Source organism: Elgaria multicarinata, chromosome 6 (assembly GCF_023053635.1).
Source record: "Elgaria multicarinata webbii isolate HBS135686 ecotype San Diego chromosome 6, rElgMul1.1.pri, whole genome shotgun sequence".
NCBI classification, from domain to species: domain Eukaryota; kingdom Metazoa; phylum Chordata; class Lepidosauria; order Squamata; family Anguidae; genus Elgaria; species Elgaria multicarinata.
The window spans coordinates 3,821,862-3,835,593 of NC_086176.1; the positions used below are offsets into that span (position 1 = coordinate 3,821,862).

The 13,732-nt window shown below is 42.0% G+C and overlaps 1 protein-coding gene across 1 annotated transcript in view; it reads left to right on the forward strand.

Annotated features, from left to right (window-relative positions):
• Window positions 1-7,957, forward strand: part of POLQ (DNA polymerase theta) — a 165,006-nt gene extending 157,049 nt beyond the window's left edge. Inside the window, exons 28-30 of the mRNA XM_063128417.1 lie at window positions 3,518-3,671; window positions 5,564-5,679; window positions 7,585-7,957. Coding sequence (XP_062984487.1) covers window positions 3,518-3,671; window positions 5,564-5,679; window positions 7,585-7,704 — 390 coding nt within the window. The 3' untranslated portion in view covers window positions 7,705-7,957. The remainder of the gene's footprint in view (window positions 1-3,517; window positions 3,672-5,563; window positions 5,680-7,584) is intronic.
• The last annotated feature ends 5,775 nt before the right edge of the window (window positions 7,958-13,732 follow it).

Below are 13,732 nucleotides of genomic sequence, written 5' to 3' on the forward strand. Positions count from 1 at the left end.
CATCCTGGCTCCATGAGCCTTCTGCAGATCTTTGGCTTTCTGAGCCAACATCCTGACTCCAATAATCTTTGATTAAACTTTTGACCTTTTGGCTCATACTGACTAGCACACATACAAAAAACGATTTAACCTCTCAGTATCAAAAAAAACAAACTATATACAAAAATGTTAGAGAGAGACAAAAAACTAAAACCTTTCACAGGGATAAAAACAACAACCCTTTCCTTCAGAAATCCAGCAGGAATCATGCCAGCACTACATTGTAGTAATGCCCAGAGGGACCGGCCCTGTCACTGTGTTACAGCAAAACCAGCAAAGAATCTTGTGGGCACCTTAATGATTTAAAATGTATAAATTTGTTAGGAGTTAAGGCAGGGTGCCTAACCTTTTTGGCATGTATGTGTGTCTCTCTCTCTCTCGCGCACACACACACACACACACACCACTCTAACATATAAAAAACTTTTTTTAATTTTTAATTTTCTATTGAGAATATCAACAAAACAGAACAGAAAATACACCGTGAAAACAAAAACAAGAACAACCCCATACATTACGTATATAAGATTATCGTCATTTTCCATCATGTGTACTGTTCATTAAAAAAAGAAAAAAAGGGGGGGGAGAGATAGTGATACAAAGGTTTCAAGAAAAGCAGACCAGAGATCCATATGTTTATCCTCTTGCAAGTTGCACTTATAGAACACCCGTTCAAAAATTGATAATTTTATTAGGTCCTCGATCCATTGCATTATGGGAGGTGTGGATTTGTCCTTCAAGTGCAATAGTATAAGTCTTTTGGCTGTCATAAGGGCTCTGAAGATCCATCTGCACTGATCATGTGTTAAGTTCCAAGAAGCAGGTAGGTAATTTAGGAGGAGATGCACATTATTCCATATTATAGATTGTTTCAATACAAAGTTCATCCTTATTGTTACCTCCTCCCCAAAAGGGGCAACTATGGGGCATTTCCATTGAGTTAAAGAAGCATTAGATGCATTACATCTCCAACAATTGTGCAAGTTAGACAAACCTTATTGAAAAGGTGTTGTGGAGTCCAATAAACCCAAAACTTTTTTTTTTTTTTTTTTTTTTGCTGAATAAGTCGTAACCTGAGATCCATAGGACAACCATCCATTGGTTAGGCAAGATAGGGCACTCCAATTCTCTAGTCCAATCCAGTCTTAAACTATGGTTAAAAAATCTTAAGCAGCTGTGGGCAACATTCACGGGAATAATCTGTTAAGGGTGTTATGCACACAAACTACCACCCTCATATGCACATCCACTCACGTCTTCCCTCCCCCCTCCCTCCCAGTCACTTCCTCCCACTCACACATACATGCATGCTCCTACTCACGTGCAGTTTTAGCCCTTCTTTCCCCAAAAAAGGAAAACCGTTCCAAGAATGGGTTCTCTGGTTCCTGCGACAAAAAGCCTCATTTCTAGAGCAGGCAGGAACTTTTGAATTTTGCTTAATAGAATGCTTTGCGAAAGAAACTTCTATGGCAGCAAACGTAGAACCCATTCCTAGAACATTTTCCCTCTTGCTTTCTTTTCTTTTTCTCCAGCAGCAACAGAGGCTGGGGAGAGGAGGCGGGGGGTGGGGGGCTGCCAGACAGGGTTCAAGGGCACATTTTAAGCACACTGGTTTTAAGGGGGCACAAAACTTCTTTGATTTCCCTCCCACAGAATTACATGTATTTATTGAAGGGGGAAGGCAGCAAATGCATGTTGTTGATGCACGTGATACTTTGAATGTATTTGCTGAAGTTAAACGCTGTCACATTGGAGTGGTGGCCACCTGTGAAATCTCCAAATTTGGAAATGTTCCCCAATTATTATTATTTTATTATTTTTTAATATGTTCAAGACATTTCTTGTATTTCATTTCATTAATTACATTTCTATATCACCAAAGCTCTCTGGGAGGTTTACAAGTTAAAAAACTTTAAAATATAACTTTATTTGTTGTTGTTTATTCGTTCAGTCGCTTCCGACTCTTCGTGACTTCATGGACCAGCCCACGCCAGAGCTTTCTGTCGGCCGTCGCCACCCCCAGCTCCCCCAAGGTCAAGTCTGTCACCTCCAGAATATCATCCATCCATCTTGCCCTTGGTCGGCCCCTCTTCCTTTTGCCTTCCACTTTCCCTAGCATCAGCCTCTTCTCCAGGTGATCCTGTCTTCTCATTATGTGGCCAAAGTACTTCAGTTTGGCCTTTACTACCATTCCCTCAAGTGAGCAGTCTGGCTTTATTTCCTGGAGTATGGACTGGTTTGATCTTCTTGCAGTCCAAGGCACTATCTTCCTTCGCTCAGCTTTCCTCAGCTCTCGCAGCCATAGGTTACTACGGGGAATACCATTGCTTTAACTATGTGGACCTTTGTTGTCAGTGTGGTGTCTCTGCTCTTAACTATTTTATCAAGATTTGTCATTGCTCTCCTCCCAAGAAGTAAACGTCTTCTGATTTCCTGGCTGCAGTCAGCGTCTGCAGTAATCTTTGCGCCCAGAAATACAAAGTCTGTCACTGCCTCCACGTTTTCTCCCTCTATTTGCCAGTTATCAATCAAGCTGGTTGCCATAATCTTGGTTTTTTTGAAGTTTAACTGCAACCCAGCTTAACTTTATACATAATATTAAAAAAAATTCCATCAACACATACATCAGATTGATAGACAGATACACCCACACACAAACAATTTTGACAAACAACAATAGGAAATCTCAGAACCCAAAGAAAACCTCATCATTTGCTGTCTAATACCTGAGAATAGAGGAAGGTTTTATAACCTGCCACCAAAAAGATGACAATTTTGGCTGCCTTGCGGGGATCATTCCATAATTTGGGGGGGGGGGGGTGCTCACCACTGAGAAGGCCCTCTCCCTCATTGCCACCTTCCTAGCTTCTTCAGATGATGAGCATAGTATGTAGGTAGGTTCATGCTAGGAGAGTTGTATTGCAGTCCCAAGCCATGTAAGTCTTTAAAAGTCAAAATTAGCACCTTGAATTGGGCTCAGAAATCTACAGGCAGCCAGTGCAAGTGGGCCAGAATTGGTGTTATATGTTCAGAACTTCTAGCCTCTGTTATCAATCTGGCTGTCATATTCTGTACCAACTGTAGCATCTGAATCACTTTCAAAGGGAGCCTCACATAGAGCACATTGCAGTAATCCAACTTGAAGGTTACCAGAGCTTTGACTTTGTATAAATTAAATAATACAGGTTTGGTTTCCTTTGCAACTAGTTTTGACTTCAAACCATATTATGAATAAATTATTAAGGGTTATTGCTTCTGCAAGGCTTTGCTTCACTGCTTCACTAATTGCCTCATTCATCCAGGCTTGAGGTGCAGCTCCCTGAAAACCAATTATTATTTAGATCTGCTTTCAGAAAGGAAAATAACTCTTGTGCTGCTTGTTCCTAATTCCTGGAATAAAATAAACATTTTCATTTTTTTAAAGTAGTGCTTTTGCTGATTTTTGGCATCAAATTGTCCTGTGTTTTGTAAACTTCAGGCAGAGAGGCAGGCTGTGAACACTGTTGTCCAGGGCTCTGCAGCAGATATTGTCAAAACAGCTACAGTAAATATTCAGAAACAACTAGAAGCTTTCCCTTCAGCAATAAAATCTTATGGGCACTTGAAGAACTCATTCCATAAAGGATGGACAGGTAAGTTTTCCTTTCTGGTTTTATATATAGTAGGAAATGTTCCCAATCTAAAAATGCTGGTGAGACACCCGATTCCAAGTTGATGAGGGATATAAAGTTATTGCTCTCCTTTCAGAGGCATTCCCATGTATGAACACAACTCTGTTTTTGTTTCAAGTTGCATCTATGCTAGTGAAACAGAGTTCTGTTGCAAGTGAATTATTCCTAAATGGTGGCTCAGCTGTTAAATTATCTGGATGACTTATTTACATAGAATCATTAAGCTGAAAGGGTCATTGGGCCATTGGGTCAAAGCCCCTGCTCAGTCCAGGAATGGCTGACCAGTCTTTGCTTGAATATGAATGACAACAGATGACAAAGAAAAGGCAGAAGTGCTCAATTCCTACTTTGGCTCAGTCTTCTCCCAAAACCAGGTCTATGAACCCCCTGCCCTGGCAAAAGTGAAGCACAAGCTGAAGGGGCAGGATTACAGCTTGAGATTGATAAACAAACAGTCAAGGAACACCTAATTTCTTTGAACGAGTTCAAATCTCCAGGGCCCAATGAACTGCATCCTAGAGTAATGAAGAAGCTGGCAGAAGAATTCTCAGAACCACTGTCTATTATCTTTGTAAACTCATGGAAGATGGGTGACTGGAGAACGCCTAATGTTGTCTCTATCTTCAAAAAGGGCAAAAAGGAGGAACCAGGGAACTACAGACCAATTAGTCTGATATCAATCCCTGGGAAAATTTTGGAGCAGATTATAAAGAAGTCAATCTGTAAGCACCTTGAAAACAGTGAAGAGATTAAAGAGTGCTTATCAATGGTACCTTCTCAAACTGGGGACAGGCAATGAGTAGGGTACCACAGGGATCAGTCCTGGGCCCAGTGCTCTTCAACATTTTTATTAATGATTTGGATGAGGAGGTGCAGGGAACGCTTATCAAATTTGCAGATGACACAAAATTGGGTGGGATAGCTAATACCCTGGAAGACAGAAACAAACTTCAAAGTGATCTTGATAGGCTGGAGTGCTGGGCTGAAAACAACAGGTTGAAATTTAATAGGGATAAATGCCAAGTTCTACACCTAGGAAAAAGAAACCAAATTTTGTGAACCGCCCAGAGAGCTCCGGCTATTGGGCGGTATAGAAATGTAATAAATAAATAAATAAATAAATAAATGCACAGTTACAAGGTGAGGGATACTTGGTTCAACAGTATTACAAGCGAAAAGGATCTTGGAAGTGTTGTAGATCAAAAGCTGAATAGGAGCCAACAGTGTGATGTGGCTATAAAAAAAGCAAATACTAATTTGAGCTGCTTTAGGGTGGATTCCTGCATTAAGCAGGGGGTTGGTCTCGATGGCCTTATAGTCCCTTCCAACTCTGCTGTTCTATGATTCTATGAAAATCTAACTGATATGACCTCCTAGCGAGACAAAGTTGGAGCTCTCTGTCAGTGGTGGACATTTGAATGTTCTGAGTTCCAGGAATTCAAAGTATGGCCTGCTGCTTTGTCCTGCCTCACCCAAGCAGTCCAAATACTGTCATGATCTTTGGTTTGACCCCTGATCTCTGACGTGGGTTCCTGTCTTCATCCAATACACTTCTCAAATACATGTAAAATGTATATTTGCTGATAAATGAAAGTTGAAAATAAATACATAAATACATATTTTGGATAGTATGTGGGGGCGGGGGGAGTTCTGATTATGTTTCAGCCAGCTTGGATTTTAGACCTTCTGATTGTCAAGCCCTGTCCAATTTTTTGTTGTTGTTGCTCTTCTCAGTTTTTAGAGTATTGTATTAGTTATGCAATGATAATGCTTTGTGTTTAGGTGCCTTAAACATTCCTTAACTTGTGTATGAAGGTTTTTAAGAGCCATTGTTTAGGTTTCATTCTGTGTAGGAAAATCACAAAGAACAGAAACTAGGCAGCTGATATATCCCAGACATGGAGGGTTCTTCATACTTCAGCTGCATGATGAACTTCTATATGAGGTTGCAGAAGACAGCCTGATTCAGGTATGAGGACTGAGTTCTCCTACAAACTTGGGAGTAGTTTACTCTTATAATGTGACTTTCACCAGTATTGGCTGCAGTGAACATTATGAAAGTATCTCTACCTATAAAGCGGAAAGTATGTGTGTGTGTCACGTATGTCCCGAAACGTTTACCCACTTCCACATATGGTACTGCCTTAATGCTGTTCACCCAGACAGGTCTTCGTGTACATGGATCAGAAATAATCTAAAAACATGCATTTTGGAGTTTAAAGTATTTTTAAAGAACTTAATAAAAAACCTAAGTTTATGCCTACAATTCCCAGCATGCCTTGGGTGAGAGGCCAGATTTACTGGCCTTTGGCAGCCATTGTGATTCCTAAGCTCAATCTCAAGCAGCCAACCCAATTCCACATCAAAGGAAACCACCCACATAAATGGGCTGCATCCATTTGCGGTGCCTCCTCCCACCTGCCATGTGTGGTTTTAAAATCATAACTAGATACATCAGCATGTCTTTGAGAGGCCGAACTCTGGACGTGCTCAAAGGCCCCCCGTCCTGATATCGGTTTTCTCAGAAACTGAGGGAAGCACACGCACAGCCTTCACCCTTCAGAGGGAGGGAGAAAGAGTGCACTCTGCATGCCCAGAAACAGGCTTGATGAAGGGGGGCAAGTGCCCAGCCCAGTCCCGGCCTTTCAGTACAGGCTCCTGATGGAGCACTTTGTGGGTGAGAAGTGTGGGCTGAGGTAGTCCCAGCAGGACTTGGCCAGAGTTGTGTGTGTCCACTGACAGCCGCTTGCGTCCCCTCCTTGGCAATGCTACACCTCAATGCTCTGTCAAGGAGCAGCAGCAGCCATGAGAAAACGCCTTTCAGAGGACATGGGCACCTGAGGGCCGGCAAAGGCATGCTGGAAGATGTAGTTTTTGTTTTCTGTGTGGACAAGGAAAATCAAGATGGCCCTGGCCAGGTGTTGAGGGAGAGAGAGAGAAAATAAATTAATTTAATTTGTTTTAAAGTTACCTCGCAGGGTTGTCGTGAGGGTAAGGAGGGAGAATGAATTTAATTTGTTTAAAGGTTAACTTACAGGCCTAGCACCGGCCTGTTACTTTAAGATGGTGGATATGCTTCCCTACTATACGTTATTCAGATATCTGGGCAATGCTGGGTATATTTTGAAAACGTATTTTTAGGTTGGCATCTTTTTTAGCTGGTAGAAAGGGTGTTGTGTGTCCTGATTGTTTTTGAAGTTTAGACTGCTGCTCCAGCCAAGGCATGATGGGAAGTGTAGGCTTTTCAGGTAAAACAAAAAATGTGGTTTATCACGAAGCTCTTATTTAAAATACAGTTCTTATTAACACATTATTCCATTTATTCTAACAAAACAGTTTACTGACTCAACCAAACTAAAAAATCCAACCAACCTAACAATGAATAAGTTGCATAGGAATTTATTATATATCAAATAAATGTTATAAACATTATTCATGGACCCAAGCAACGCCGGGCATATCAGGTAGTAAAGTTATAAAAGTATGTTATTCAGACTTATTGTGGACTCCAATTCACAATAACTCCCTGTGTTGAGATTTACATTTCCCCTTCTCATTTTGCACAGCAGTGGGACACTAGGAAGTTTGAGTTGGCTTTTTAATGGTGCTGCAAGATGCCATTTACCTCTGCCTTGCAAATGTGATTCATAGATTTTCTAAAAACACTGGGTACAGAGGAACATAAAATGATTTGACATTTGAGAGTTTTGGTTCCCAGAACACTGGGTAATTTACCCCTTTAGCTTTTCTGAATATTTGTGCCCCCTCAGAGCCAGCCTTCTTCAGAGGCTTCTTCAAATATGTACCCAGTACTGTGTGGCCCTTGCCGTTCTGTGCTGACAATGATATTTCCAATTCTGTGACTATCTTTTAGGTGGCGCAAATTATTAAGCATGAAATGGAAAATTCTGTAAAACTTTCAGTGAAACTCTTGGTAAAAGTCAAAGTTGGGCCTAGCTGGGGAGATCTGCAAGAGCTGAAGCTGAACACTTGAAACAGAAGTTGGAACTGTGTTTTGCCCCAGTGAAGAGGGGGAAACGCCCCCACCCCCATGTCTTCTACCATCCACAGCCTGGACACTCGTTTTTTAATAGCGATCTTGGAGTTCATTTCTCAGATGTGTATTAACCGTTAAATGAATTAACATAAGCAAATTTAGGAGGTTGCACTGCATAGCTAGAAATTACAATGAAATGCTTCAACTTAAGCAAGATATTTTATTTAATTCCTATTAAAATATTTGAACAGTTCAGGAATTCATAATTTAACTGACTTGTTAACAGTATTCTAAGCACTTAAAAAAAAATAATGTGATGTCAACTTTTTGAGATGCAATATAGCTGAAAACCTCAGGGAAGGATCCCGCCCCCTATTCCTCACCCTCCCTATTTTGTCACCATAGAAGCCTCTTGTGTGAGATTAGGTCAGTTTATTTTCCAGAAATTCCCCTCTTGCTGCATTCACATTTCACAAGCCAGTAACCTCAAGATTGGATTACTGCAACGCACTCTATGTGGGGCTGCCCTTAAAGCTGCTCAGGAAGCTGGAGCTAGTGCTGAACGCTGCAGCTCAGTTGTTGTCTGGAGCTGCCCCTTTCCAATTTGTAACTCCTCTGCTGAGGGAACTGCACTGGCTGCCAAATCTCTACCGGGCCAGGTTTAAGGTTCTTGTACTAGTCTACAAAGCCCTAAACAACTTGGGACCAGGATACCTGAGAGAGCGCCTCCTCCCTTACCAACCTGCCCAGTTACTGAGGTCATCCGAGGGCCTGCTCCTGGTGGTTCCACATAGACCCACCCTCTGATTGGAGTCCACCAGGGGAAGAGCCTTCAGCGTGGTGGCCCCCCTCCTGTGGAATTCCCTGCCTCTGGAGGTCAGGCAGGCACCAACTTTTTTATTCCTTTTGGTGTCTCCTGAAAACATTCTTCCAGGAAGCCTTTCCTTAATTACTAGCCACGGTTTACTGTACATTTTGCATCTTTTAAAATCTATTTTAAAGTGTTTTATTCTGTTTTTATCTTATTTTATCTTGTACACCGCTCAGAAATTTTCAATAGGAGCAGTATATAAATATTGTAAATAAATAAATGTAAAGGACCCGCAAGAAAAGTGAGTGACCAATAACAGTAGCATAGCGAAGCTAATAAGAGAGAGAAAGAATATCACTCTAACATTTTCATGCTTTTTAATATATATATATATATATATATATATATATATATATATATATTTGAAGGGGCCCATGGAGGTCACTGCAGGTGCTATGGGACCGCATTGGGAAGCCCTGCTTTACTCCTCTGTCCACTAGTTTTTACCCTAAAAAGGGATTGTGAAGAGCTCCAGAAATATCTCACAAACAGGATAAATGGTTGTGCATTCACTGGTTGTGCATCCACACAACCCACCCTCCTACCCCTTGTCAGTGTCGATCCTTATTTTTCTCTCTCAGTTCCAAGGCCACGATGTCGGTCTCAAGGAACTGAGGGGATTGGGTGGGAACCCCGCTGAGCACGCTCAGTAGGCAGTGGCAGGGGATCCCACCCAAAATGCCTTGGCTTTTGAATCTTCTGAACAAGCTCCGTGCAGGTGCAGAGCCCTTTTGTGTGTGAATGCACAGATGACCACTCAAAGAACTATGGTTACAGGTAAGCAACCTATCTTTTTAAAAGTGTACATTCCCAGGGTCCCCTTAGTATACATGTCACATTTCAGGTGTCTAGCTTTCACGGTCTTGGAGCTGTGGCACTAATGGACAGAGACAATTTCTCTTTTATGATTATAGGTAATCATATAGTTAAAATGTATGGTTAACATTTGCTTAATGCAGTGCTGAATCATCATGGCAAGTTTGGCTGAAATCGATTGAATAGTATTGAAGCTGTCAATCTTTAAAAATGTTGATTGACTGCCATTTTTTTTTCCAAGATGGTGGGCCAAATTTTCACTATGCCTAAAACCATAAATCCTAAAAGTTTCATAATAATCATATGTACAGTTCTCGAGGGCTAACAAGGACATGCAAACAGACTCTTCCTCTTATCTTACATAACAATACGGTAGTGTAAGGCTTATTACTCGAGTTCTAACAGACTGATTTTGCTCATTTTTGTTTTAAACTGAAGTTTGAGCAATGTAGACATGCATGCAGAAAATTTAGAAAGTTCAAAGAAGTTCAAAGCTCAAACTTGAATAGCAATTAATTTCTTCCGCACCAAACTGGCAGGGCAGCCCCACCAGCAGCAGGATTAGTGCAGCGTAAAGGTGGGCTGAAGCCATGCAGTTAGGCTGTCATCACCAGTGGGGAGGGAGAAGGGGAGGGAGGTGGCTAATTGGGGCATGTGACGGGTGGGTGGGGCCATGCCTCATGCACATTTCAGAGGGGGGGATTCACTATACATGAGCCACATTTACATTATTCATGAGCCCCTCTGTGGTGAGGGGACTGAGGGGCAAATATGTGGGAAAAGAGCAGGACTGCTAGTGCCCGTGGTGATATTAGCTTTATACTAGAATACTTCTGTGAGTCACCGTGTTCTCATTTTTTTCAAATAAGACTCCAGAGGGGGGGAAAGTGATATTACGATAGTTTACAGAGCAAACAATTTAATTTGTTAGTTAAAAAGCTAGCAAGTAATTCACAGAATCAAAGGATGGTACCTGGACTACACAGAATTTAAAATGAAAAATGAGACAGGGAGTTCATTTCCTCAGAAGTGAATGAATTTCACTGATACAGAAGAGGCAGACTGTTTTGGGCCGATGACAAACTGAGACAGCTCTATGGTTGTCATAGAGGCCATAAAGCCCCGAGCCAGAGCTCCAGAGACAGCCTCAGTGTGGAAATGGAAGTTGCCCAGAACCACCGTCCTGGGTTCCTCCAACACCACACTCGATTACATGATGTCATCAGCCTCCAGGCACCCTCCCATTCTTTCTGGCCATTATAGCAGCTTTATTTACACCTCCGAAAATGCGGTAAGAGATAAAGTAGAGAGAGAGATTTCCGGTGAAGTTCCAAAATTGCACTATATTGCAGTGCCATATAGTGGCTGTATTATGATATATATTGAACTCGCTGAAAAAGGAAACAGATTTAGATTTAGCATGTAATGCGGCCAATCTTAATCCCGCCAGGAATCTGGAAGCAGAAGCCCCCATAAAGGTGCTTGAGCAGGTGGTTGCGGGACAACTCCAGGCACTCTTGAATGAAATGGATTATCTAGATCCATTTAAATCAGGCTTCACGCCTGGTTTTCGAATAGAAACTGCCTTGGTCGCCCTGTGGGATGACCTTTGCTGGGAGAAGGACAGGGAGAGTGAGACCCCGTTGATTCTCTTGGACCTCTCAGTGGCTTTCAATATCATCAACCATGGTATCCTTCTGGATAGGTTGTCTGGGCTGGGAGTTGGAGGCACTGTGTTGCAGTGGTTCTGCTCCTATTTGGATGGCCAATTCCAGAAGGTGGTGCTGGGGGATTATTGCTCTTTGACATGGCATTTAGGCCATGGGGTTCCACAGGGCTCTATTTTATCCCCTATGCTGTTTAACATGAAACTGTTGGGAGAGGTTATCCGGAGATGTGGGCTGAAGTGTTATCAATATGCGGATGACACCCAGCTCTACCTCTACTTTTCGTCAAACCCAGGTGAGGCAGAGGCTGTACTGAATCAGTGCCTGAGCACAGTAAATGGACTAGATGAGGGACAATAAACTGAGACTCAGTCCAGACAAGACAGAGGTACTGTTAGCAGGTGGTTTGCCTGTCCGGCTAGGTGATGTACACCCTGTTCTGGAAGGGGTTGCACTCCCCCTAAAGGATCGGGTTTGTAGTTTGGGGCTGCTCTTGGATCCAGAGGCATAGGTGAATTCAGTGGCAAAGAGGACTTTTTATCAGCTTAGGCTGATATGCCAACTGGTATCTTATCTGGACAGAGATCGTCTAGCTACAATTATCCATGCTCTGATAACCTCTCGTTTGGATTACTGCAATGCGTTATACATGGGGCTGCCTTGGAAAATGGTCCGGAAACTTCAACTGGTACAAAACAGGGCAACACGTTTACTAACAGGGACTGGCCGACGAGACCACATCACGCCAGTCCTTTTCCAGCTTCATTGGCTGCCAGTCCAGGTCCGGGCCCGATTCAAAGTGCTGGTATTAACATTCAAAGCCCTAAACAGCTTGGGGCCAGGCTGTCTGAAGGAACTCCTCCTCCCATATGTACCTGCCCAGACCCTCAGGGGTCCTTCTCCTTGAGCCCCTGCCAAAGGAAGTGAGGCAGGTGGCTACCAGGATGAGGGCCTTTTATATTGTCTATCATGTTGTTATACTGTGTTTTATACTTTGAATGGTTTTTAATTTTTGTGAACCACCCAGGAAGCTTCAGCCATTGGGCGGTATAAAAATGCAATAAATAAATAAATAAATAATTTTGGCCTCATTTGAGGAGCTCTAACTGTTTCCCCCCATCTTGGCTCTAGCTGTGTTGAGATGAAATTTTACACACAGAGGGTTAAATGGTTGTAAGGGGTTAAAAGCTTTGTAATCATGTTTCTGGACTTGGCAAGTTTGCAACCAGAGCGTGGAAGATGTGGTCTAAGTGTCAGACATAGACAGAGGAGAATTGGTTAATTGGACAGTTTAGTATGGTGCAATACTAGTGGTGATATGTATTTAAGATGCACAGTGTTTAATGGCATCTTGTTAGGTGTTTGGAGATCCGTGCTGATGTAACGTGATTATGATGACCATACGTGTAAATGAAAGTTTATACTAAACCTGATGAGAAAACCTCAGTAAAAGAACTTTACTGATGAATAAGGACTGTGAGTATTATTTATCCCCTAAACGAGCCTCTCAAGGAAAAGTGCTAGGACTTTGCAGGCCAAACTTGCGTTGCGTGCTACACACTCTGCTCTTATTATTCGGATAAGCCGTGCCCTTTCTCTATCCCTCTGCCTTCCTGTTTTCCCTCTCCCTCCCAGCCTCTGGTTTTGTTATTTCTCTCCCCACCTCTTTACCTTGCTGTTTCTCCCCCATCCTGCCTTGCTTTTTCTCTCCTCTACCCTTTGCCTTACTATTTGTTCCTCCTCCTAGCCTCTAGCCTGACTATATCTCTCCCCACCTTTTTACCTTGCTATTTCTTCCCCACTCCCAGCCCCTAGCTCACTATTTCTCTCTACCCCACTTTTGCTCACTTTTGAATATCCAGGCTTTCATAGCAGCCATTATGTCATTAGCCACATCCTTCATGGGAGCTATTTTGTGGTGGTGCTCACAGCCGTTCCTAAATGTGCCACAGGTCCAGAAAGTTGGTGTCCCCTGCACTAAAGCATACTGCGGTGATGTTAGCAAATCTTTGTGAGCCATTTCAGCTAAAGGGTGCCATAGACTTGTTATGAATAAATAAATAAATCAGCAGCCCATTTCTACCAAGAAAAAAAAGGGATTTGTTATGTTTTTTGTGAAATGACTTGCAAGGCTGTGGAGTTGATTTCTTACCATCTATGTTTTCCACTACTAGCACTGAGAAAAGCCACCAGTATTTATAAATTCATGTTGTGATGCCCAAAACACCAGCAAAAATTATCCATTATTATAGCCCCAAATCTATATTAGGCCAATTCAAAGATTACAAAAAATGTGCATGTTGTCAAGATCTCTTCATTTAAGCAAGATATTACAAAACTCAGGGGGTGCCGTGAGGGAAGGCTGATGATACTGAGCTTCAGTAGTCATCACATAAATAAATCACTATAATTTGGCCACAGAAGTTTAATGTTGCTTTATTTTTCTACTAATGAAATGCACATGTGTTTTCAAATTAAGATTGTCTGCAGAAAAGAAATGTCAAACATGAGAAATGCAGCTCATCTTCTGGTGATAGTAACATGCTTGAAACGTACCAACCTGTTTTTAAAACAAACATTTTCCTGTTCGTTTTTGGAAATTAAAAATAAATTCCCTTTCCTCAGTCACAGCATGCTTTGCTTTTGTCTTTGTTGAATAAGGAATCAATTA